Source organism: Dipodomys ordii, unplaced genomic scaffold, assembly GCF_000151885.1.
Source record: "Dipodomys ordii isolate 6190 unplaced genomic scaffold, Dord_2.0 Scaffold57, whole genome shotgun sequence".
NCBI classification, from domain to species: domain Eukaryota; kingdom Metazoa; phylum Chordata; class Mammalia; order Rodentia; family Heteromyidae; genus Dipodomys; species Dipodomys ordii.
The window spans coordinates 6,515,950-6,542,612 of NW_012267273.1; the positions used below are offsets into that span (position 1 = coordinate 6,515,950).

At 36.1% G+C, this 26,663-nt stretch overlaps 1 protein-coding gene across 1 annotated transcript in view; it reads right to left on the bottom strand.

Moving 5' to 3' along the window:
* Pla2g4a (phospholipase A2, group IVA (cytosolic, calcium-dependent)) overlaps positions 1–26,663 on the bottom strand; it is a 127,969-nt gene that overhangs the window by 34,364 nt on the left and 66,942 nt on the right. Inside the window, exons 6-10 of the mRNA XM_013021849.1 lie at positions 22,727–22,764; positions 20,982–21,123; positions 12,983–13,119; positions 7,385–7,607; positions 6,198–6,312 (exon numbers count right to left, since the gene is read on the bottom strand). Coding sequence (XP_012877303.1) covers positions 6,198–6,312; positions 7,385–7,607; positions 12,983–13,119; positions 20,982–21,123; positions 22,727–22,764 — 655 coding nt within the window. The remainder of the gene's footprint in view (positions 1–6,197; positions 6,313–7,384; positions 7,608–12,982; positions 13,120–20,981; positions 21,124–22,726; positions 22,765–26,663) is intronic.

The following is a 26,663-nucleotide window of genomic DNA, read 5'->3' on the forward strand; positions in this document are numbered from 1 at the left end:
AAAATTCGAACAATTCCTAAGTCCACAAGTTTTTGTCTCATTCAATTAGTGTTAAAACTTGATCTGGATTCATTTAGAAAGAAATCAGTGAAAGGGGGGAGGTTATTTATTAATTTATTTTTACTTTTGTTCTAGTACTGGAATTCATGTGGCATTTTTCCCTCATAGCTGGAGCTTTACCACTTGAGTCACATCTCCAGTTCTAGCTTTCTGATGGTTAATTAATGATACGAGTTTTGCAGATTTGTTTGCCTGTGTTACCTTTTAGCCTTGATTCTCATATCTCTGCCTCCTGAGTAGCTAGGACTACAGATGTGACCCACCAATGCCTGGCTTACAGGCAGTGCTTCTGATAGTTTATTTACACCAGTCAATGGAAATATCAATGCATTGAATTGGATAAATATGACCAATTAAAGACATAATAATTCCATGGTACACTAGTGTATTATGTAACATAGGAGTACCTCTTAAACTAAAATTTGAAATATTCTGAAATCCAAAATACCTGTCTTCAAAGTTTTAGAAATGGAATGTGGATCTCTTTGTATTGCTCAATGATAGAAGAACCTCACTTTATGGAGAGTGTTATGAAATCACAGTTGTGGTGAGTTAACATTGTTGTTCATTTCAAGTTCAAGCTCATGGCACATATTCCCTGCATCTGAAAGTGGTCTGTTTTGTAATGATTTATGGGGAGGTAGTGAGACATGACTAGCAATGAATCAGAGGCTGTTAGGAAGATTCCTGCATCCATACACATAATTTCCCATCTCTACATTTTATAGCCCCATTTTGGGAACTCAAAGGGATACAACCTCATCTCTCCTACTTTTCTGTTGATCCCTTCTTTGTCAATTGTAAATGCTCCCAAAGCACTAGGATTTCCCCTATTCTCACAACTGAAGTGCTCAAAAAAAATCACATTATTCAGCCATTCCTTTTCTGCCATTGACTTAAACATTTCAGCATTAGCCTCCCTCCTGCATCCACCTTCCCCTACATTTATTTATACTCACAGCTTCTTTCATCACCTCCCACACCTGAAGCCTGAAACTAAACTCATACTTTTTTCCCTAGTCCAGCCTCACTATTTTGGTAAAATACACTATCATGGCTAGGAAAATTTCTTCATGTTTTAAAGAAATCCATCTTTATTATTTTTTTATCAAATCCATTGTAACACTGCTAGCCTCTAATGTCTGTTTCCTACTTTCTTTCCTTGTCTTTATCTCCCTGGTCCCAGGACCTCATTACAAAAACAAGGATATCCTCACTTCCAGTTACTTTCCTTTTCAATTGACCTAAAGGAGACACCAAAAGTACCTAAAAAACAATATACAGATAATTTAATTGTTCAACACCAAAGCATTGAATAATTCCCATTGAGTAAAAACATTTCTGCCTGGGAACAGAATCTCTTCATAATTTTGCAAACAAAAAGATTGTCCCCAAATATACACATGATTTTCACCAGGGTGTGCACAAATTTTGGGCTAGGTTTTTGGTAGGAATTCCACAAACAAATCTTTTCTGAGCACTGTTCACACTGCTTCCTCCCAAAGTTACTTTTTCCAAAGTTGACCTTCCACCTCTCCTTTGACCCTTCCAACTTTTACGTCAGTCTGAGTTCAATCACCCTCCAAAGTGTTTCTTAAGACTTTGGCAGGTCTACATACTTTAGCAATAGGAATAGTCTAGATATATACTATTAATTTTTCTATAGTTTGTTTTCATCTCTCAGGTGGGATTATCATTTTGTTGGGGGAAAATACTACATGTTTTACTTTTGTAGTTTCTATCAAAGAATTTTGCATAAAGAAAAACAGGATGGTGTATGTCCACAATCCCAGCACTCTGAGGCCAAGGAAGTTGGGTGAAGAGTTCAAGGCCAACCCAGACTGCAGAGACAGATCAAATCTCAAAAGAAAATCCAGGCACCGGTGGCCCATGCCTATAATCCTAGCTACTAAGGAGGCTGAGATCTGAGGATGGCAGTTCAAAGCCAGCCCCAGAAGGACAGTCCCTGAGATTCTTATCTCTAATTGACCTACAGAAAACCAGAAGTGGTGCTGTGGCTCAAGTGGTAAAGTGCCCACCTTGAACTGAAAAGCTGAGAGACAGTGCCCAGGCCCAGAATTCAAGACCCACAACTGACAATAAATAAATAAATACCATGGCATTGAGTCCATCTCCATAAATGTTCTATAAATAAAATTTATTCACGAGTAGATATTATTAAATGAATTTTAAAACTCTCAGCAATGTGATAGTGTGGAGGAGTCAAAAATACTTAAGGTTTTAGACACTAATGTTTATTTCTTGAAAATCTTCCAAAGGAAAAAGCGTTTAAAATCATTCCAAGGGGAAAGAAAAACATTCCGTGGTGTTTATGCAAGAAAGTTCTTGATAAGACTTCTCTAAGCTAAATTATTTCTCTGACCTTTAAATATACAACTCAGCCAGGTACCAATGGCTCATACCTATAATCCTATCTACTCAGGTGGCTGAGATCTATGAAGCATGGTTCAAGTTAGCTTGGGCAGGAAATTCTGTAAGAGTCTTACCTCCAATAAATTACACAAAAAAGTCAGAAGTGGCACTGTGGTTCAAGTTGTAGAATGATAGCCTTGAGCAAAAGAAGCTCAGAGACAGTACCCGGGCCTAGAGTTCAAGCCCCAGGATTGCCAAAAAAATAAAAATTACAAAAGTGAAAAAATAAAACTACAAATTCAACTCAGAGATACAATTTCAACTTGTTTTGCTCTAAATAGCCATTTTTAAGCAACAAAGGGTAGATATCTTCCTTTACCCTCAGTAATTTAAATAAAGCTCCATATACTCACTAGGGATTGCTTTTTTGGAAATAAGACTTACATAGCTAATGGTAGACACAACTAACCCCCTATCACAGCAGCGACACATGAAGGCCAATAATGTGTGCATCACTATAGCAACAGTATCATCCCAGGTGGGCAGACATTGAGACCAGCCACAAACGCTCAAGTCCAAAGAGGATAAAAAAAGTTACAATGGCCTTTTCATGCTCTAAAGGAGTCCAGGTCATTAGATTCCAAAATAATATTTATTCCTTATTTTACTCAAATTTTATCTTTAAAATGGTTACTGACTAAAAGTTCAGAATGAACAGGTCCACTGAAAATGTCCATTGTAATGATCATAAAAAGATGATGATGTTTCTAGGTCAGATAAATTTTGGTTTTATCTTATCTATGTCTCAGAGAAAGTCTTCATAGCTTCATTAGATAAATCTCATAGCTAATACGCTTGTTAAATAATAGGAAAAATTAGAATCAGACAAACTCCAAGGCCTGCCTGAAGTAGGAAGACAAGCAATCCAAATCAGAATTGAGTTCTCTTTTGATTGGTATCATGATGCTTCTGGGGCAAAAGAGGATGTATTTGATTATTCACCCAACTAGTTTTCACATGCTATTTGTCAGCCAATATCTTTCTAGACTCCACAAGAGAATAAATACAATGTGGTGGAAAAGCAATTGCAACATGTTATTTAGTTTTCTTATATAATAAAGTCTCAAGTCTCCACATGAACTCCACTATGGTATGGAGCAAATACGTTTGTTTATATTGAACTCCTCATGCCCACCTCCTTCCTACTCTCTAACTTACAACTTAACTTTCATATATAATGCTATTCATTGTTAAGATCTTATCCACGGCGTGTGTGTGTGTGTGTGTCTGTGTGTGTGTGTGTCTGTGTGTGTGTGTCTGTGTGTGTGTGTTTGTGTGTGTGTTTGCTGGTCCTGAGACTTGAACTTATGGACTAGGCACTTTCCCTATCATTTTGTTTTGTTTTGTTTTGCTTTGCTTTTTATTCAATACCAGTACTCTGTTATTTCACAGATCCCCTTCTAGCTTTTGTGGTGCTTAATTGGAGATAAGTATCATATGGATCTCCCTCTTAGGCTGCCTTCAAACCAAGATCCTCAGTTCTCAGCCTCTTGAGTGGCTAGGATTACAGCTGTGAGCCACTGGTGCCTAACCCACTGGAATTTTTTATACACGACTTTCATAGTATACCCTACATTGTTCAGATATACTGAAAAAATGGCGCCTAATGCAGTTTTAAGTATATTATATATTTTATCATATCTACTTGTCAAAACAGAGTAAAGTATCATCCTATTATAACAGATGCAGTAACAGGCTACAAGAGATCATATAACAGCCAAAGTGATAGTGTATCCTAATTGTTCTACATTTTTTAGGTTCATTTATCTAATATTTGTTATGAAATTCCTAAATTGAAACAGGACTTACAAGCAAGAACACTATGTGACAACGAGGAGTGGAGTTAATCCTTGAAATCTAATATGCTAAACTCTATATGGTCTATAGGTAGTAAAGTTAACCTAGCATTAAAAAAAAAAAGGTAACAAACGAGTTCAATGCTAATCTGAGCTCTCTTACTTATTATGTAGTGATGTATAACTTAATTACTCTTTCTGAAACCTTATTTATTCTTTGCCTGTCCTTCTTTCTTTATTCTTTTCCTTTCTTTTGGTACCAATCCATTTTTTGGGAGGGGGAGGGGTGAGGAGGCTTGAATTCAGGGCCTGAGTGCTTTTCCTGAGCTTCTTCTGCTTAAGGAACTACCACTTGAGCCAGAGCTCCACTTCTCTTGCTTATGGGGTAGTTTATTGGAGAAAAATATCTCATAGACTTTCATGCCCAGACTAGCTCCAAACCATGATTCTCAGATCTCAGGCTCCTGGGTAGCTAGGATTATAGATATGAGTCACTGGAGCCTAACTTCTTTTTTTTTTCTTTTTTTTTTAAGCAGTGCTAAAATAAAATAAAATAAAAAGACCTATTTCCCTGTGTTCAACTGAAGATTGGAATAAAATAATCAATGTAATAACTGCTTTCTGACAAACATTTTAACCAATATTATTAATAAGTACATGTTTATTAGTGAATGAACCCTAGGTATATTTTTTTTATAAACTATCTAAAATTCATGCCTGAAAGGTACAGAAAACTGAGAGCAAAATTACAAAGGAATTTTGGATAAAAATTTGCTAATTGTGTGACTTTCATAACCAGTATATAAACTCATGATGGGAATCAAGTCACTGATGTACCATTCCTAAAATACAATGAACCCATCAGCCAGTCAACAGGTTAACTCTGGCAGAACTCCCTCATCAGTTCCATGGTGGCAATAATTTCCATGGCACCCAAGAAGTAAAGCTACAGAAGAAAGTATTATTTCTCCCAAGATTTAAAAGAAATAAAACAATATGTCCACCACAAACATACACAAGTTCTTGGTAGGTGTTTAATTGTAAGAATTAGAATATGAGGGTAGGAAGTTGGCTCAATGGTAGAGTGCTTGCCTCACATGCATGAGGGCCTGGTTTTGATTCCTCAGCACCACATAAACAGAAAAAAGCCAGAAGTGGGGCTGTGTCTCAAGTGATAAGGTGCTAGCCTTAAGCTGAAGAGCTGAGGGACAGTGTCCAAGCCCAGAGTTCAGCCCCCACGACCAAAAAAATAAATAAATAAAAGAATTAAAATGGTGTTTCAAGTGACTGACATATATTATCCAATTCATTAAAATATATCAAGAAAGTAAAACAATATACACTGCTTAACATTACTAGCCCTGGGCTGGGAAGGTAGCTCAGTGGTAGAGTGCTTGCCTTGCATGCCTGAGACCCTGGGTTCAATTCCCCTGCACCACATAAGCAGTAAAAGCCGGAAGTGGCACTATGGCTCAAGTGGTAGAGCGCTAGCCTTGAGCTGAAGAGCTGAGGGACAAACAGCCCATGCCCAGAGTTCAAGCTCTACAACTGATTAAAAAAAAATTATTAGCCACATTCTTTTATCAGCAGTCATTGACAAATGAGTAAGCAACTCCCTTTGAGTTCTGGGACTATATCAATAATTTGCTTTTATTTTACTAACTAAAATAAAGAGATATTAGTTACTAGGGTGTTTTTTTTTGTTTTTTTTTTTAATTACTAGGGTGTTACTTTATTTTACTTTATTTTTTGGAATATTCTCCACAACCAGAAAAATCATTTGGCCTAATCTTGTGTTATGGAAAGTGTACTGAAATAATCAATTCAAATTGCTTATGACCTTCTTTATGAGAAAACCACTGGAAACCTCAGGCTCTAGGAGATGGCCGGAGAAAAGAAATAACATACCTGCAAACATCAGCTCCGATACATCAGGTTTGACATGGAGACAAGTGAAAAGAGGCAAAGGACAACGCGCAGCACTGACCTTCTCCTTCAGACTACTCAAAGTAAGGTTCATTCTCTGTCACAGAAGAGCAAAGTGGTTTAGATTACACAAGCAGACACAGATAAAAGCTTCTTTAACATAGCAGTTCCATGAGAGCACATAAAATTTTTGTAATAAAAGTAAGTCATTTTACTTCTAGAAATATCTGGGTACTGAATAAATTTAACAACAACAAAAAAAACCAGAAAGAAAGCTCTATGAAAATAGTTCTTTGCATTTTAAAGGATGCATAACACTAGGGTCTGTGTCCATATTTGAAGTGAAGGATGATTTGGCAATTACAGAGCCTGGAAAATATGTATCCTCTGGAGTTCCTGGAACAGGCTTTTCCCTATCGCCCTTGCTTTATCTTCAAATGAAATGTCACCTTGTGGTTACGTATCAACATGTATTTGTTTCCGGTGATCCATTTCCTTTTCTGACTCCAGGCAACCTTCATTCATCTCTTTTAAAAATATTACTTGTGTTTGTGGGAAACAGATAATCAATTTCCCACCAGGACCTGGCAATCACCCACTCAGCCTCCTGAGTAGCTAGGATGATGGTCCAAAATAACCCAGACAGAAAAGTCCAGGAGACTCCAACTTTAATTAGCCAATGAAATTTCAGGCTGGAAGTATGGCTCAAATGGTAAAGTACCAGTTGTAAGCAAGAGAGCCAAGGGAGAAAGCAAGGTCCTAATAGGGTCAAATCCTGAGAGACATTCTCTCTCTCTCTCTCTCTCTCACAGACACACACACACACACAGACACACACACACACACACACAAACACACGGTTTCATCTCCTCATCTATTCCTCATTCTTGGGGGAAAATGGGAAATAAAAATGTGACTCTTCCAAAGCAAAGGATTATAAAAGCACTTCTCTACACATCCAACTGATGAATAGTTTGAACATACTGATAAGTTCTAGTTTGAATTGTTGAAGAATTATAATGTCTGCTAGGGAGAACATGCTCCACACATACTGTTGAAAACAAGTTGAGCTGAATGACTATCACAAAACATACCACATTTACTTCCACTTGTAACATTATCTACCCATTACCTACCCATTTTAAGAACAATAGGTAGGTGTGGCTTACATTATGAATTAGTGTTTCTCCTATTAGCATCCCAAAGATGTCAGTAAAGGTGACAGGCTGGCCAGAGCTTTTCTTCTTCCATAAAGACTCTACATATCTCTTAATCTTTTGTGGGGTAAGAAGTAAGAGTGGGTTGTGGCTAACATTTTTCATTAGCTCCTCATTAATTTCTTCTGGCCCCTTCTCTGGAAAATCAGGGTGAGAGTACAAAGTTGACATGTACCTGAAAGGCAATCAAAGCAAAATCAATAAAAATGAAGTCAATCACAGAACAGTCTCCAAAGAAAGAAGGCACTTTGTGTCATAACATAAAGGGATGTAATTAAACAATTTATCCCATTAGAAATATTAACCAATTTCAGGAAAGAATCTATCAGTCAGGAATGAGATGGACTATTACAATGGAGACAAAAAAAGAAGAAAAAAAAGAAGAAAAACAACAAAGAGATAGTAATCTAATCTGTCAAGAATGAGTGTCCTAGCCAGGCACCCTTGGCTCACGCCTGTAATTCTAGCTACTCAGGATGCTGAGATCTGAGGATCTCTGTTCAAAGCCAGCTTGGGCAGGAAAGTCCGTGAGACTCTTTATCTCCAATTAACCACTAAAAAACCAGAAGTGGTGCTGTGGCTCAAGTGGTAGACTGCTCACTTTGAGCTGAAGAGCACAGGGAGAGCGCCCAAGCCCAGAGTTCAAGCCCCACAACCGACAAAAAAAAAAAACAATGAGTGTCCTTACCAGACTAAAGATTGGTGACACAAAACTTTTGGTTCACCAAATAAATTAACTGAAAATGTGCTATCCCAACTATTGAGAAAGCTAATTCTTACAAATGATTTTTTTAAATTGTTTATTCACCAACCAGATAAAGTCCCACACCTTGTTTCAGGTAGGTCTCGGAATTTCTCAGCATAAGTCTGAAGCCAAAAATCCAAGAGAAAAATAAGGTCTTTAAACATAGATGATCTACTGAGAAGCCCCTTAACCATCAGACGTTTAGCCACATCTAGTGATGTTGGAAATCAACATATCAACTAGACAGTAAACATTTTATTATCTTTTGGCCTCCCTCCTATGAGCCAAAATCTTTGAATCTTGCATATATATATATATATATATATACATGTATCTATCTATCTATATCTATATATTCTATCACATCATCCAAACAAAAAATAAATAGCCAAAGTTTTAACTCAGATTTCTTCACACTTAAAATTAAAAAGCTCATTATAATAGCTTATCTTCTCATCAGAGTGAGGATAAGCCTAACTCTTACTACAAGTACTGTGTTGGATTGTTGTTCTTAAGCTGTTGTCATGAATATTCAGAGTGGCTTTCAAATCTAACATTTTTAAAGATGAAGGAAGAATGGTCTGTTGTATTTTGATTAAAAGGTGCATATTTCTAATAATCACAGCTATATTTAAAATATCACTTCTCTCTTGGATTTACTTTTTTTCTAAAATTTTGTCTTGTTTATGAAATAAGTTCTTTCTGTGGTAGTTCTATGGTAGTTCACACTTGCCTGGAGCTCAGAATCCTCCTGCCTCAGTCTTATATAGTTATACTAATGAGTCCAAAAAAATGAGAGCCTTTACAAATAACTAGTGAAGCAAGGGGCTTGATTTATTTATCTATGCATTTTTAAGTAGTTGCTTCTAATTTTCAGCATATGTATATAAGGGACCTCATTCTAAGTGCATCTAAATTAAGTTTTTTAAAGTAGAAGAAATTTTAAATTTAGTCTTTATCACTAATTAATTACATTTCATGTTTTAAATATTAGTGTTGCTCCTCAAGGACTGGCCAAATTAAAATCTTCAGAAGTATACTTTCAGAAATTTTGTACTTAAAACTGTGACAAGGTCCCTGGATGCCAGTGGCTCATATCTATAATCCTAGCATCTCAGGAGGCTGAGATCCGAGGGTTTCAGTTCTGAGCCAGCCAGAGGCAGAAAAATCCATGAGAGTCTTATGCTCAGAAAACTGCAAGTGGACCTGTGGCTCAAAGTAGAAGAGTGTTAGCCTTGAGTGGTACAGCTCAAGGGACAGTGACCAGGCCCTGAGTTCAACTCCAATGACAGAGAAAGAAGAAAGAAAGACAGAAAGACAGACAGAACAAAAGAAAGAAAGGAAGAAGGAAGGAAGGAAGGAAGGAAGGAAGGAAGGAAGGAAGGAAGGGAGGAGGGAGGGAGGGAGGGAGGAGAGAGGAAGGAAGGTAACAGAGAGATTTTCATACCCAGATAAGACTCAGTATGACTTGAAAAGATCTACTACACTGTTCCAGAATTCTTTATACTATTCAATTAAAAATTCTCATCCTCAAATTTTATTTTAACCAATACAGTATAATGGGCTCTACTGTGGATAGCTATAGAAATAATGTCATTTCTCTTTAGATAGTAACATGATGTAAATATGACACTTCAATGATACAAGCTTGCTAAGATAGTTGTGCTAAAACTAGGAGAACACAGAATTATTATTAAGATTCCACTATGTACTCATGCCAAGCCTCCAAATCAGCTAATACTGTATTTAATGAATCACATCCATCACACAAAAATAATTTCAGAAATAATTACCATAAATGTAGCTGGAGTTATAAGAGAAGCTTTGTTCTACCTAAAATTCTCTTTTGTGATCACAGACAACTCCCTGGGAGGCCCAAGACTTCTCCAGGTATTTCCGTATTACCTCATTAATGCCAAATCATGGTCATGTATCTGCAGAATATAAACATTTACACAACACAGAAGTGTAATTTGTTTTTTCAAGTGTTTCCGAATTCCTTCCTTTGAACTTTTTTTACTTTCTCATCTATCATTGTCCAGAGAAAATGAATCACATTAACATGAATTAACATGAATCACCTGAAAGTGTGATTTCTTGGTCTACGGAAGGGTGTCTGTATGGTCAACACTTCCATCTGTCCTGTCTATATTCTATTCTGTTTCTTCCTCCATCTCTATCTGTAATGTTTTTCGTGTCTTGCCTTCCATCTGGACTACTGCCCTCCTGTGTTCTATTTCTTTTTGCATCAGACTTCTGTAGAAATACTCAAGTCTCTTGGGTTCTGAAAACAAAACTCATAAAATTCCATCCCTGAGCTCTGGATTCTCTTCAAATGATGCCTGCTCATTTCTTTCCTTTTTGATCACCCTGCTTAAGACAACTGATGAGTCTTACAAGGTACAACTTTCACCTTTTGCAATTCTGCTTTCTATTCATTTTTTTCCTTTGTAAACTCATGATCAAAAGTAACTTTTTTGACATATGAGGGACTCTTGATTGAACCTATTCTTAAAATACATATTGCTTCTCAGTGTCCACTCCACCCTGAACTTTCTTTTTTAAAGGCTTCTTCTTTGTAGAACTTACTAGGATGCCCTCTCTTTTGTCCAATACGTTTGAGGATTCTTGGGGTTCCACAAATTCAATCATTGGTTATAATAATTGAAGTGGTAAGAGCTGGTGGAGTTAGGAAGGAGTTTTATGTAGATAAAATAAAGCACAATGAAAGTTCTGAAGAAAAGCTGGTATTAAAAGTTGTGGAAGAAAGAGATAGCGCAGAGGAAAGAGCTATGAAAATAAACAATCAAGGCATGACAGGCAAACTTGAAAGGAGAAAATGGTATGCAACATGGCTTAGGAACATCAAAAAATAGCATTAGCTGGGCACCAGTGGCTCATTCCAGTAATCCTAGATATTCAGGAGGCTGAGATTTGAGGATTACGGTTCAAAGTCAGCCCAGGCAGGAAAGTCTGTGAGACTCTTATCTCAAATTAACTACCAGAAAACCAGAAGTGGTGCTCTGGCTCAGGTGGTAAAGCACTCACCTTGAGCTGAAGAGCTCAGAGACAGTGGCTAAGCCCAGAATTCAAGCCCCAGGAATGACAAAAGAATAACAATAACAACAACATATGGAAATTAAGCAGCCCTTAGGTAAAAAAAATCTATCCTAAAAATGTAAGGAGTGAGTGACCTATAAGGGAAATGCAATAAAAAATTTAAGGAGTAGCTTTGAAAAATGGAGAAATTATGTATATTTAAAAGTGTTTGCACATTAAAGTGTCTCATGATTTCATTGATCTGGATTTGTTTTCAGACCCATAAGAGGAGAATGTAAGATAGTGCCCCAAATCTCTAATCAAAGCAATGACTCCAACTCTACTTCATGCTACCTATTCAGTTGCATCCCCAAATCAGCACTGGTGGCCAAGACCTGTATTAGATGAGTTTAAGTAGTAAGCTTCTTTCAATATATGAATGGCAGGTGGACAACAGAAACCTAGCACATGCAGACAAAACCACCCAAAGCATAATAACAAAATGATTAAGTAGGAGATTTCATACAAGGGTCCAAGTTTTTCACACCATTACTCATTGAACAGGCAGATGCCTGCTCTTACCTTCAAGGGAAGAAATAACGATGGCTACACCCATCTTTCAGAAGACATAAATCACTTTACATGGACAGAAGAGGTGGCAACCATGGCACTAAGTTATTGGTTGTTGACCACAGAATCTGGCTCAAAACATACAACTGTAGCCTACTTAACTGTAAAACTCTCTACAGAACATTCAACTGTGGTTTAGTAGAAAGAATGCTAAGATATGAACTTGATAGCCTGATTTACACCCTGCACCTGCTCATTTTCATGAACAAATCACTTGGCTTGTGAGTCAAATCTTTAACTGAAAAATTCATAAACTCATACCCATCTCTCAGAATGAAATGACACGAACACTTTAAAAGGTTAAACACAGAAAACATCTTAGAATATGTGAAATTTGTTATGGCTGAATGACTAAAATGGCTTGAAAGTCAGGCTTAGTTAGATACTCTGCAATAAAGTAATAGTCTCATTTGAGGCATCTGGGCAAGAACCTTTATTTGACTTTCAATCAGCCTATGTCAGCTAGGCACACCAAAAAAGTATGTAGCATCATCTTGGAAAATTCCTTCTAGCACATTCATCAAATGGCAAATCTACAGGGCACACATACCATACTTGTAGATGCTCTAATTCTCCATCTAAATTTAGCTGACCTTAAACACCATTGAAGCACTAATTTCACATGTAGGTAAAGACCAATCAACAAAGCTTGTTCCATCTCTGCTTTCAATGGCTGTCTTTCTCCTTCTGGATACTATAGTAACTACATTTCATTCTATTTGCCCTAAAGAAGATGAATACCTAGTGAATCACCTAGACATGCTCACTGAAGGACTACAAATCATCAAATTATAGGAAGATTAAATTAATGATGGGTGGAGTATGTTACTCCACTTTTGTGATATTTATCTAGAACTACTTTCAATAGGAGTTCTTTCTAATTTATGTTTTAACTACATTTTCAGTTACAAACATGTTGAAAAGGAGTAAATTTATGGTCAAAGTCATGATTAAGCATGTATTTGTCTTAATAGAAAAACTTATTTAGGCCATTTGTGGCATTACATTGGCACTTTTCAACAAGCTGATGTCAATGTTCCATTTCTTTAAAACCTCTTTGCTTATAATGTTTGAATTAAGCATATTCAAACCTTTACCAGGATCAAAGTAAAATTTAAAAATGCATGCCTACTAACCATGTGGAGCCAGAAAGACCTGCAATGTAGGTAGCACAGTCCAAAATTCCAGATTCGTACAGGGCCTTCATCACACCAGAGAAGCCCACCATGGCCCGGAAACCCCCACCTGAGCCCAGTATGGCCACCACAGGTACCTGGAAAGATGCAACACAGACACTTACACCAAGCATAAGCATAAAACAGACTTCCTTTTAATCTCATTCTTATGTTAAATAGCCTGCATTTTTAGCACAAAGAAATATTCATTGCTTCATATTTGTTGGTGGTTTATTTTCTAAAAGAAAAAAAATAATGTCACATATAACAAAATCAAGATCAAGTTCAACCAGTCATAATGAAAATGTCCCAACTAATATAACTATAACAACAACAATAATATTAATAGTAAGACCATATCTCTTCAACCCTTTACAGTTTCTGGTTTGTGTTAAATTGCAATGTTTTATTTGATTCCCTTAGAAATCCTGTGAGGTGAGCAGGAGAGGAATATTTGTACATTTTCTAGATGCCATCCTGAAAGGATGCTATTGTGTGAGATCTGACAGGTAGTAATCTGCAGCTGAGTAAAAAGCATACTTGCAGCTTAATTTATGGGGAGAGTCTTTAACATTCGCTGATGGCTCTGCTACCTGGGAATGGAAGAGAGGAAGAAGCGTGGTTATCTTGTTTGGAATTCCAGCTTTGCTCATGAGTAGATGTACCTGAACTACCCAGAGCACAAAGCTATGTTTAGGAAAAAGTATAGGTAAATGTTGGAACCCCTGAATAGTATGAATACATTATGTTTCAAGTACTTAGAAAGTGAACCCTCAGTGACTACTTAAAAACATCAAATTATTATTTTACAATTATAAGGACTTACACAATTATGTAACTGTTAAATATATAAAGAGAAGTATGTAGAGGTTAGATCTTCTTAGAATTAGTTAGGCTGGTGCGTAGTAGGGTATTTGGAACTGAATTCCTGGTCAGAGGTTTTTTGTTTTTGCTTTAATTTTTTGTTTAAAACATTATCTTCAAGTAGTTGTACAAAGGGGTTTCAATTCAATCCAGAGCAATTTACTAACTCTAACTGGTGTCAGATGAAGATCCTTAATATCAATCTAGATAGAAAGTGAAGATGTCCTAACTGGAGAAGGGATTATCAGTCCAGTAATGAGGTAAGTTAAGTGAATCTGAACGTGTATAGAAGGAGATAAACGCAGTGCTCTCAAAGATACATTTTAAAACTGGAATAAAGTAAAACATAAAAACTCTTTAAAGCACATGGGAGAAATACACTTAATATAGAAAACTGAGGTGAATCATAAAGTAAATGACTGGGGTACAATATAGCATTAATTCTAGCAGTAGTTGTGAGGAAGCTACATGAGACTGGGGATTTGAATTAGGGCATGAAAAACTATTGCATTTATGGGGAATATTATAATAATGATTTGTGATTAAAAATGGTAAAGTTATCATTGCTGTAAGTTCAGCCTATGGTTTGGGTCAGGCTAAGATAAGCATAAGCAGGAAAGGTATACGATTTGGTGGACAGATATCAGTCATATTACTGCAGCAGATTACACAGGGACTGAGGAAAAATAGGATCATGAAAGAGTTTATGACAAATAAAATTTTTGGTTTGAAATTTAAGAGGAACATTTTCTTGGGATGTTTTCTTAGGAAATGATGCATTATACTATTATACCATTTTATTTCTATTTATACTAGTCTATTATACTATTTTCTACTGTTTGCTTATTTATTTTGTTTGCTTTTGTGCTAGTGAGCATTGAACCCAGCCTACTGCCCACGCTAGGCAAGCTCTCTCTCATTTTGCCTATGTCTCCAATCCCATCCTCCTTTACAAAACTTTCATGTTTGAGTCAGGGTCCTATTACATTGTTGCCCAACCTGGTTCGAATTAAATAATACTTCTGACTCCTGAGTAGCTGGGGTAACAGGCATAACATAACAGGCATGGACTACTCTAGCTATTGCAAAAAAATAATTATGTAAAACAATGAGTCCAATAGAAATCAGGCAATCTAAAGTGAGTATTAAAAGTTACCAGTCACAGATTACACCATTCATTTGGACAAGCAACATATAGCCTGCACTGTTGCTCAGCCTTTTTCATATGCTCATAACTTAACACATTCTTGAAGATGTTTATTTTAGGTTGTTTAGAATATTCTAGAAATGACCTCTTCACTGAAATTTATAGGTAAGGTAAGTCATTGTTCTCATTACTGGTTTAAAGTAATTAATAGTGATAATTTTCAGTTAATTTTTTTCATTCAGATATATGCATTACTACCAGGTGAAAGAAAATGCCAGATATTTGTAGACAAAAACTAATTAGTCACATAATTGACTGCATATTATAGGTACAGTCATTTGCTATGAGTCTGTTTTCATACACATTTACTTTTCATAGATCTACAGACACATACTATTTTCCCTTTGTAAAGATAATACAACTGAGGCACAAATAGTTTTTCCAGTGTTACAGAATTGGAAAGTGTTTTCTTGATTTGTAGGTCTTTCAGATCTATTATTTCACTGTTTTTCACTATGACTTGGAAAATAAATATCCCTGCTTTCTCCCAACCCAGGGCTGTGCCCTGAGACAAAGCAATCCTCTGTAGTCTCAGTTTACTTGTATGTAAAAATATTGGGCAGAAGTAATGATCTTGAAGCTTTACACAACTGTTAACATTTCATATTCCATCATTCATACAGAAATACCAACTAAAATAATCAAATTATAAATTTTTATAAACTGGAAACTAGAAAGGGAAATGAGACATATTAAGAATATCATTGGGCTGAGAAGGTGGCTCAGTGGTAGAGCGCTTGCCTTGCATGCATGAGGCCCTGGGTTCGATTCCTTAGCACCATATAAGCAAAAAGAAGAAAAAAGCCGGAAGTGGCGCTGTGGCTCAAAGTGGTAGAGCGCTAGCCTTGAGCTGAAGATCTGAGGACAGTGCCCAGGCCCAGGGTTCAGGCCCCATGACCGGACCCCTCCCCACCCCCCAAAAAAGAATATCCTTGTATGCTGGCACTCTCAGGGATACTTTGGCACAATCTGGCTTTAATATCCCCTGATTCCAGAAGGAGACCACTTCCATTCTTCCAAAGAGGTTAATTGTCCATAATAAATGGTCCAGACAAGTCACTAATAAATACTAAACCAAACTGAATTTGAACAGAGATATGACTTTGTCCTCTCTGTTTCTGCAAAGGAAGAATGAAGAGATATTCTTTGTCCTCTCTGTTTCTGCAAAGGAAGAATGAAGAGTCTCCATTGAGAGAAATCATATAGCTTAACCACATTTTAAACTTATGTGTGACTTCAAATAATGTTTTCATACTTTTGTGCAATAAATGAAGGCTAACTTTGTATGTTTCACTCATCTTGATCATTCTGGAAGAGCATTTAAAGAAGTAATGGTAATGCTATAAGGAGAAACTGTTAATACTTGCTGTTATTCTAAAAGAATCTAATAAAGATGTGTAGGTAAAAAGGGTTGGTTATATTTAGCCCTAGTGTTTATATGTAACTGAGGTCAGCAAAATATTTCTGATGTTTTTCTTATATGACTATAGAAAGTGAATTTTCATTTCCCCCAAACCATGTGTTTTGATTAAATTTGTCTGGTCAGATACATATGTTACAGATATTATTAATTTCCTTGCTGGCAGTAGAAAATATTTCAGTGCTCAAGGATTTTGGACATTTTCATAGATCTTTAAGATCTTACAATTATAAAAAGGGAATTTTTCAATCATGCTATTCAATATACATTATGTAGAAAAATGATCTAAGTATCTTGTGGGCAGGGATAGGAGGGGAAAACTGAGGGAAAGCAAAGGAAGTGTTGACCTTGTCAAAGGAGAAATGTACTCATTACCTGACTTGTGAAATTGTAATCTGTCTGCATCATACTTTAATAAAATAAAATACCTTATTTTTTAAAAAGGACATTTTCCTTGGCCCCTATGTTAGAGTTTTCAAAGAAAAAGAACTAGTAAGATTCATACATTTACAGAAATACATATCTTGTAATGAATTACTTCCTGCAATTAGAAGGACTGGCAAATCCAAATCTGTAGTATTGATAGCAAGTCCAGAACCAGTAGAGCTGATGGCATAGATGAAGTTAGAAGGAAGTCATGGACTCTTCCTTTTGGCTCAAAAAGCCTAATCTTTCTGTTCTATCCGGCCTCCAAAGGCTTGGATGAGTGAGGTGGACCCACATTGCTTACGTACACATCAACAATGGCAGCAAATCGCCACTCCTCAACATGCCTCTCCTCTTGGTTCTGAGATACACGTATACGCTAGCATTCTTCTCTCTAAACCTGACAACTTCACATGCTCAGCAGCCAAAGGATTTGAGGCCATCAAAGCACCCTACTGACTAGACTCTGGGTCTCTTGGGCATCTACTATCTAGATTGCTTTCAAGCTGTTACATTCCTAGGCTTTATACTGTATTACGACCTCAGGTAAGAAAACCCAGCTTTACCTCTAAAGCCCGGAAACCTTGCCATTTGGAGATGACACACATTCAGTTTACCTTCCCACACTGCTTTTACTCCAGCGTTTACAGTAGATAAGGAAAATAAGAAATGATGATATGAAGTGCCATTGTTGGTATGAAGATGAAACTAAAAAGGATATTTTAAAAGAATAATCATTCCTAAAGACAATTCAAGGTTGACTCTATTACCTCCTGAAACTCTTTTGTGCCAGGAAGTGGCAGCTTACACCTATAATCCTAGCTACTCAGGAGGCTGAGATTTGAGGATCATGATTTGAAGACAGCCTGGGCAAGAAAGTCTATGAGAATCATCTCTAATTAACCACTAAAAAGGCAGAAAGTGAAGCTGTGGCTCAAGTGGTAGAGTCCTAGCCTTGAGCAGAAAAAACTAAGGAACAATGCCTAGGCCCTGAGGACAAGAAGAAAGAAGGAGAAAAGGAGGGGAGGGGGAGAAAAAAGAGGTAAGGGAAGGGAAAAGAGGAGAAAAGGAGGGAAGGGAAAGGAAAAAAGGGCAAAGAAAATGAAAAAAAAGACCTGTTTTGCTTGGCCTAACTGTCCCTGACAAACCCTATTTTCTTCTCTCTATTCTTCTGCTTAATTGCATTGCAAATATGAGTAGATAACAGCATCCAGCGAACATGTGAGGGAACACTTTTCACTCTCTTTGTATCCAAAGCTATGTTGTCTTTATATTTGTTCTTCAAGAGAACTATTTTCTCGGTTATACTCTGTTGAAAGTTGGATCTTTTCATTCTCTTATTTTCCTAGCATCTCTAATTCCGTATTTCAGGCCCTGATCAACTTTGTTCTATTATTATACCCTGTTTAATAACATTTCTCCTCACATAAGAGGCCATATTCTGGAAACTTCATTTGATCAAAACTATTATAGAACAAGAAAATGAATAAAAGATGTCCTTCAAGCTATCACAATAACTCAGAAATTCCTGTACACAGTCTTCTAGCCTTGTTCATGGGGGACGTTCTCAGTCCTTTACTCAAGGAGAAATAACTCAAATGAGAGACACTGTTCTAATAACAAGCTTATTATCAGATCTGAATGCCACAGTAACAATGAAAGAGAGAGGAAAAGTTTGAAGAAATCCTTCCAACTCAACACATAGAGCATGGAAATATGACAGCTGATTGCAATGGAGCAAAGTAAGAGTAGCTTACTCAGTTTAATCTGAACACTTTCATCAAAATGATTTCAAACAATAGATTCCTTAAAGTTTTATTATGTAGAAGGAAAAAAATCTTGAGCTATAAAATTATAAGAAATTAACACTATATATGAGAAGATCTTGGGAAGAACTAAATAACTGATATCCTAGGATTTCTAGAAGGGGGATCATGGTCTTTCTCTGACAGAAAAGGAAACTCTCTCCATGGAGTTAGGAGGAAATTTATAAATCATAGGTTATGGAAGGTTCCTGTCCTTAGGCAAGAAATGAAAAACAGGTCATCTCTTGGCTTTTCATTTTCCTTGGATTAGGACACAAGCCAACAAGAGGACACTTGCAAATTGCTGTGAATATTTAGATAGCAACTGGGCATAGAATCCCTACAGTGATAAGAAGAATCGCGGCCCAAGGTAAGACAAGGCAACAAAAGTTATTAAGATCTAAACTCAATCAATAAGCCCAGCCTTGAGGTGTATGTTTGTGATCCTAGCAGCAATACCGAAGGCTATGGATAGGTTCACATTTTGAGGCTTGCTTTGGAAAAGATTCAATAAATAACTAAATAAAGGAGTGGATATTTGAATGAAGTAGTAGACTATGTGCCTAGCAAATAGAAGACCCAGAGTTCCAACCCCAATACCTCAAAAATAATATTAAATAATGACCTGAAAACTCTGGTGTATTTATACAATGTTAAAAAGAAATGAGTGAGTTATGAGGCCACAAAAAACATAAAAGATTTAATCACATTACTATTAAGTGGAACAAAACAATCTACAAAGCTACATTCTCACTGATTACAGTGATGCAACATACTAAGAAAGATAAGACTATGGAAATAAAAAGATTAGAGGTCACCAGGAATTAAGTGAACAGAAGGTATTAACAGGTAGAACACAGAAGACTGTTGTGGCAGAGTAAAAACAGTCTGAATGTTACTGTAATGATCAATATAGGTAATTATACATTCATCAACATCCATGGAATATACACCATCAGTTACAAACACTGAACTGTGTAAACTGTGAGCTTTGGGTGTGAATATGCAAGTCTAGTTTCATTGATTTTAACATATATACTACTCTGGTATAGACAGGTGAGAACACAAGAAGGCTATCATGATTAATTTTCCTGGACTAAAGGATAGACAGACAGATGGACAGATAGATAAGAAAATATTATTTGTGAATTTGTCTATGAGGTTATGTTCCCATGCAAAAAGATTAACATGTGATTCAGTAGACTCAGTAAATGAGTATCTACTCACCAATGTAAACAGTCACCTCAGTCCTGAGGATATAATGGTAGAAGAGAGATGAGTTTTCTCTATTTCTTCAAGTTTAATCATCCGTGTCCCCTGACATCTATGATCCTGAGTCTCAGTCCTTGAAACTCTAAAGCATAACACCAACTTTTCTCCTTCCCATCAATGTCCAGTCCTAAGGCTTTGAAGCCATAAACTGGTAGTTAAACCATCTGATCCTCTGTTTCTCAGACTTTGAAACTTTGAGACATAATACCAACTCTTCTTTCCAACCATACCCAGTCTTTGAATCCATAGTCTTAGACCTGTAGTTATATCATTTTATCCTCTGGTTCTCAAGCCTTTGATTTCACACAGAAATATATCACCATCATTCCTGAGTATCCAACTTACACACAGCAGATCTTTCAACTTCTCAGTCTCCATAATGATATGAGGTAATCCTCATAATGAATCACACACATCTACCAATATTTGTTTCTTTGCATAATTCTCATTAATACTGGAAGGCTGTGTATGTGTGGAAGTGGGATGTATTGTGAGGACTGTCTGTACTTTCTGCTCACTTTTTCTGTAACCCTAGATTCAAAAACAAGAATAAACCTGGGAGAGAGCAAAGAAAGAGGTAACCCTGTCCAAAAGAAATGTACTCATTACCTGACATGTATAACTGTAACCCCTCTGTACATCACCTTTAGAATTACAAGTTAGATAAAAAATGTAATCAATACCTTACTATGTAAATATAACCCCTCTGTACATCACCTTGACAATAAAATTAAAATGAAAAATTAAAAACCACAAAGTTTTCAAAAAAGTCAAAGTAAAAATCAATACAATCTATAAATATTACCAAACATATTCTTAATGCAGGTTTACCTTCCTCAAAGAGCTTGTTTTCTAAACACTTACCAATAAATTGAATAAGTAGTGTTCAATCCCAATGTGGGATTATTTTTGGAGAAAGTAGTTAAGCATTTTTAAACTGTAATTTGAAAAAAAAGTCCAACTCACATCACGTGTGGAGTACAATGCTTCACTATCCTTTGGGCCCAAGAGTTTCTTCATGTTTTCCTTTATGACCTCTTTCCTCTGTTGTCTGAAAATTTTCTCCTGATCACACAGAGCCATACTGAATCGTAGGTCTGGGCATGAGCTGTGATGCAAAATAGGGAAATCCATAAGCCCAGCCCAGGTACCCAATAGCCTTGTTTTCTGTTTTGTGTTTTTTGCTTTTTTTTTTTTATTTTTTTTGTCGGTCATGGGGCCTGAACTCTGGGCGCTTGTCTGTCAGCTCTTCAGCTCAAAGCTAGCACTCTACCACTCGAAACACAGCACCACTTCTGGCTTTTTCTGCTTATGTGGTGCTGAGGAATTGAATCCAGGGCCTCATGCATGCAAGGCAAGCACTCTAACACTGAGCCACCTTCCCAGCCCCCAATAGCCTTGTTTTACATCTTCCCAACCCCACAAACTCTTAGTTATGGGAATATGTACTGATGGCTTTCCTAAAGCGAGGTTCCAGCAAGAAGCTTCAGCATAGAGACTGATGGCTGAATTAAAGAATCATTTGCCATCTGCCATAGCAAGTTTTCTGAAGAAAGGAGAAAAAGCAATCTATGGTGTTTAAAGGGGGGAGTACAAACAGCCCCTAATAAATTGTGCATTAGGACAACAAAGACCTCAAGAAGTGTATCAGTACAGAAACCTTGGCACAGTGAGTGTTTCCCTAACTGAATTGATGAAGAATTCTTTACCATGTCCATGGATCCCTCATCTATTCCTTATAACATCCACTAACATCCCAGAGTTTGAGTTTTGAGAAATCCATGCAGGAACATTGTCTTATGTGCACCCCCTTTGATAAAACAAAAAGAGAGCTCTAATAGGTGAACTTGAGATAACCCAATTAAATGTAATAGTTAAAGGGTTTTTAATTTTGAGTACTCTTCCTCTTCTTTACTAAAAATGACAGTAAAGATTTCTCTGAAATATATACATGCTTTAAAACATTAGCTATGACAATGATGAGAGAAAAACATTACAATTGCTGTATATTCTAGCTATGTGAAATAGAAAATTGAAGACCTGATAGGTTAGGATTGTTCAGTAAATATACAATAACTTTCTACAGGAAGTAAAGCTCACAAATGAGTCTTGTTCTAACACCAAACCCTGAACAAAGAAAGAAGAAGAAGGGTGAACAACCTATACTTTCAATGGGAATAAATCCAAAATGTGGAAGTACAATAGCACTAATAAAGTATTGTCTCCTTACCATTCAAAAATATAAGTCCTTTCTTTCAATAAAGTTCATTTGTCTCATTTTTGTTACTTAAATATTTCTTTGTAATAATAAATAGAATAAAAGGAGAGACTATAAAACTATGGGCTATCTTGCTATAGCAATGTAAGTTCATTACTTTTCCCTTTGATAAAGAAATTTGAAATAAGGGCTTTGCATTTGCCCTGATTGCTTGCTCAGCTAGTGGTTTACACTTGAGTCAATTTCCAGACCAACTTTTTGCTAGTTATTTTGGAGATGAAGTTTCCAGAGCTTTTATGCTTCAGCTGTATAAATATATACATAATATAAATTTGTATATATTTGTATATGTGCATAACATGTATTCGTTTTTACCTATGTAGTCAAAATCCACACTATATATTCAATGCTGAATTTATTCAAAACTGACTAAATTATTTCACACGCCAAGGTACTCACATTATTTTCTATCAAAGTGAATAAATGAACTTACCAAACTTCAAGTGACATTTCCAGAATCATTTCTGTGACCTATAAAGCAAGAGATTAATCATATTAGATAATAAAATGCACTTATCTATACATTGTCAAATCAAAGTATATTCTGAGTACTGGATTATCCTTAACCTAAAAACAAAGTAGGAAACAAGTAAGAAAGTTCCATGAAGAAGCTAAACTATACGGATTTCAATATATATTTATTTTTATAGTAGTTTATTTAATAAGTCACTTTAGCACACATTCAAATTTCTCTGTGTAATTACTTTCCTCCCTTATGGCAATGAAGTTCAGTTCTACAACTGATACTTACAAAACATAAAAAGTGACTGAAATATGTAGTAAAGTATACTAATGTTGAGTCTATTGCTCAAGAGCCATAATAGCCAAACCATCATTTTTAAACCCAAGTTACACATGTACATTTGTGAAAGAGGACTATATTAAGTTGAACCAGGAGCACTTACCCACAGTAAGCAGCAAAATTTATCTATTAATGAGATGTAGGACTCATGTTTTCATTTTTCCAATACTACTTGAACCAACCAAATAGATCAGAAGACTGCTTTCTATCAATTAAATAATTTTTGTTTAATAAAAAAGACTGGTACAGTGGCTCATATTCCTAGCTAATCAGGAGGCTTGAGGTTGGGAGGATTTCTGCTCTAAGACTTCCCAGGAAAAAGTGTGTATTATCTCCCATATTAATCAAGAAAATGTTGGCACAGTGGTGCATCTGTCATGTTAGCTACACAAGGGTGAAGTCCTGGCCTAGGCTGGCCTAGGCAAAAAGTGAGATACTATTTGGAAAAATAAAAAAAGCAAAAGAACTCTATGTTCAAGGGTCTAGTGATAGAACATGAACAGGAGGCTTTGAATTTAAAAAGAAAAAAATGATGACAGAATAGATAGACATTACTAATTTTTTGGTGGTACTTGGATTAGAATTCAGGACCCAACATTTTCTCTGTAGCGTAAGGTGTATCTAGCCCTTTCTTTAGCTTCAATCATTTTTCAGGAAGTTCTTGCTTTTACCTGGGGCTTGCCTCAGACTGTGGACTTTCTATTCACCTATGCCTTGCTTGTAGTCAGGATTTCATGTATATACCACCACACTTGTTTTATTTCTTGCAATGGGGTCTTGCTAACTTTTCTTCCTTAGGCTGGCCTTGAACCAACATCCTTCTAATATCTACCTATTGTATAACTAGAAATACAGGTGTGAGCTGTGGCACCTAACTTACATATTACTTTTAAATTAGTAAAACAATAAAAATTCTAAGTCAAATGGATTTATAGACCCTCAGATAGATTGTAAGTCCTTACATGTCAAGAGAGATGGGTTACAACATATTTGGTACAATTACTATCTATCTTATGAATGGAAGGAGTACTGGAACCACATTCTGGTATGTCATATTCCCCACTTCCATATTTCATATGGAGTCTTTCCCAAACATAGCCTGACAAACATTTCATTTTGTATGAATTTACTGTCACAATTTAATGAGAAAAGCAGGATGGGTAAAACATATTCTGTGTTGTAATTTAGTTTTATTTTAAAGAAATACATGAAAATTACCATTAAATAAAAGAGACCAGACTTAATGATTTATCACCAGTAGACAAAGCCACCATGGGGAAGGAGATATAAAATAAGAAGTATTGTTAACTCCATGTAAATTTTTTCAGTAATAGTAACTTTCAAAGTTGGAAGGGGCTTCCTGTTCCTATGTGCCATCTCATGACAGTAAGAGATCAAGAAAAAGTCCATTTCATAATTACTAGGTCTCTAAGCAATTTATATATAAACATTCAATGCCTACTTGTCCTCACACCTAATAAATATATGTAAAAGTTAGGTCTAAATTGTATATGTATATATGAAAGTACATGTATATATATACATACATACACATACATAAATGTGCACATAGATATATGTAAACTAAAATATATGCAGGAGAGAATTCCAATGATATAGTTCCTTTGAATAAAGAACAACTATCAGTTTAGCAAAATAAATAACAGGAAGCTGGAACCTGTGCTGTTGATAGGATGGGGTAAGGTCAAGGGGAAAGAAGATAGATGAATAGAGAAAGAAATGGTGGGAAAACATGATGATAATATTCAATGAGTATCTGTGAAAATGGGCCAGAGAAAATTGAAGAGATGGATGGAGTTCACAAAAACAGAGAACACCAGGAGGGACATTGATAAAGTCACATTTTAGTTATGAAACTTATAGGTTGAGTTGAAACTCTATAGCGAAAGATAATAAGAAAAAATAGCAATAACAATAAAAATGAAATTGTGAAAGCAAAATTAACTATGCCATGATGACAATCACATTTGTGTTCATATATGAATTTCATTTTTATATTCATCAAGGACATTTTCTTTTGGCTAAGACATTTGGGAGCATGGAATGGCTAAGCAAGACTCTAAATTCAAAGTGGGATAAGAAATAGAAGACAGTATGCGTCTGTCATTTTGAATGTTACAGGAAATATTGCCATAGAGTTCTCTTTTTGACTTATTAAAAAATTTATCATCATGGTGATATACAGAGGGGTTTCAGTTACATAAATAGGTAATGAGTACATTTCTTGTCAACCTTGTTACCTCTTCCCTCAATTTCCTTGTACTTTCCCCCTAACTCCTCCCCCTGTTGGACAGATCATTTCCAACATATTGACTTGTGTATAAAGCTGTTGCATTGGTTCCCCTCTGTCCTTTGTCTTACCATTCTATTGTTCTCCTTCCCTTCCCCAATTCAAATAAACATATATACAATACCAGAGTACCAAAATCAAATACAGTAACAACAGAGGATATACCATCGGGGAAAGAACATACAAAAGAATCAAAAAAAAATCACATAGTACATTAAAAACAACAACAAAGAAAAACCTCTTTTGTCCATGTCTTGGAGTGCCATGCTGCTCTTAACAAGAATTAGATCCTCATTCATGTTATCCAAGTGGGCCACAAATATCTAGAGACATTTTGAACTTCCCATTCCCCTAACACACTATATATAGACATGTTAAGAAACTTGACACTCACAATCTCTCTATATCTTTTACCTGGACCATGTCATTCAAGGAAAAGCTATTCACTTCCAATGAGGCATTGAACAAGTACTGTCAGCTAGCTTCTTCCCACACCCTGTGCAGTGTATGGCATGCTTCCAATAGTCTGCAGAATCAGGGCAGTTAGGAAGAAGAGTGACCAGCTCTCCCAGGCTCTTCTCAACCCCACACAGTTCAGCAAGGAGCCAGAAAAATTAGAACACTCACCTCTTTTGGGAATTAGAAACATATGCTATATGCATTACATATTTTTGAGAAAACCAAAATTTTCTTTGCATTTCATAGGGAAAAGAAGTTACCATTATCTTTACTCCAAATTTTCTTTGTAAGCCAAGGATTATTTTTACTCAAATTTGGTCTCTATCCTATATGAATGGGTACTTCCACATTTTAGCTAAATATAGCACTTTTTCCATAAAGTTTTATCTTTGGTTTCTCGTGGAGTTATTGACAAACCTTAATGTCAACTACTTGTAGAAAACTAAAGCTAGATCCTAATATATCACACTGTACCAGAATCAACTCCAAATGGATCAAAGACCTCAGAGTCAAAGCAGACACTCTGAAAACATTACAGGGTGGAATAGAAGAAACCCTAGGTCTCCTTGGCACAGGCCTAAATTTTCTTAATAAAGACACAGAAACACAACAAATCAAAAAAAGTTGGACAAATGGGACTGCATAAAATTGCAGAGCTTCTGTATGGCAAAGGATATAGCTCACAAAATCAATAGAAAGCCCATGGATTATGAGAAGATCTTCACTAGCCATACAACAGACAAGGGTCTCATATCTAAAATATACCTGGAACTCAAAAAATTAAATCCCACAACAACA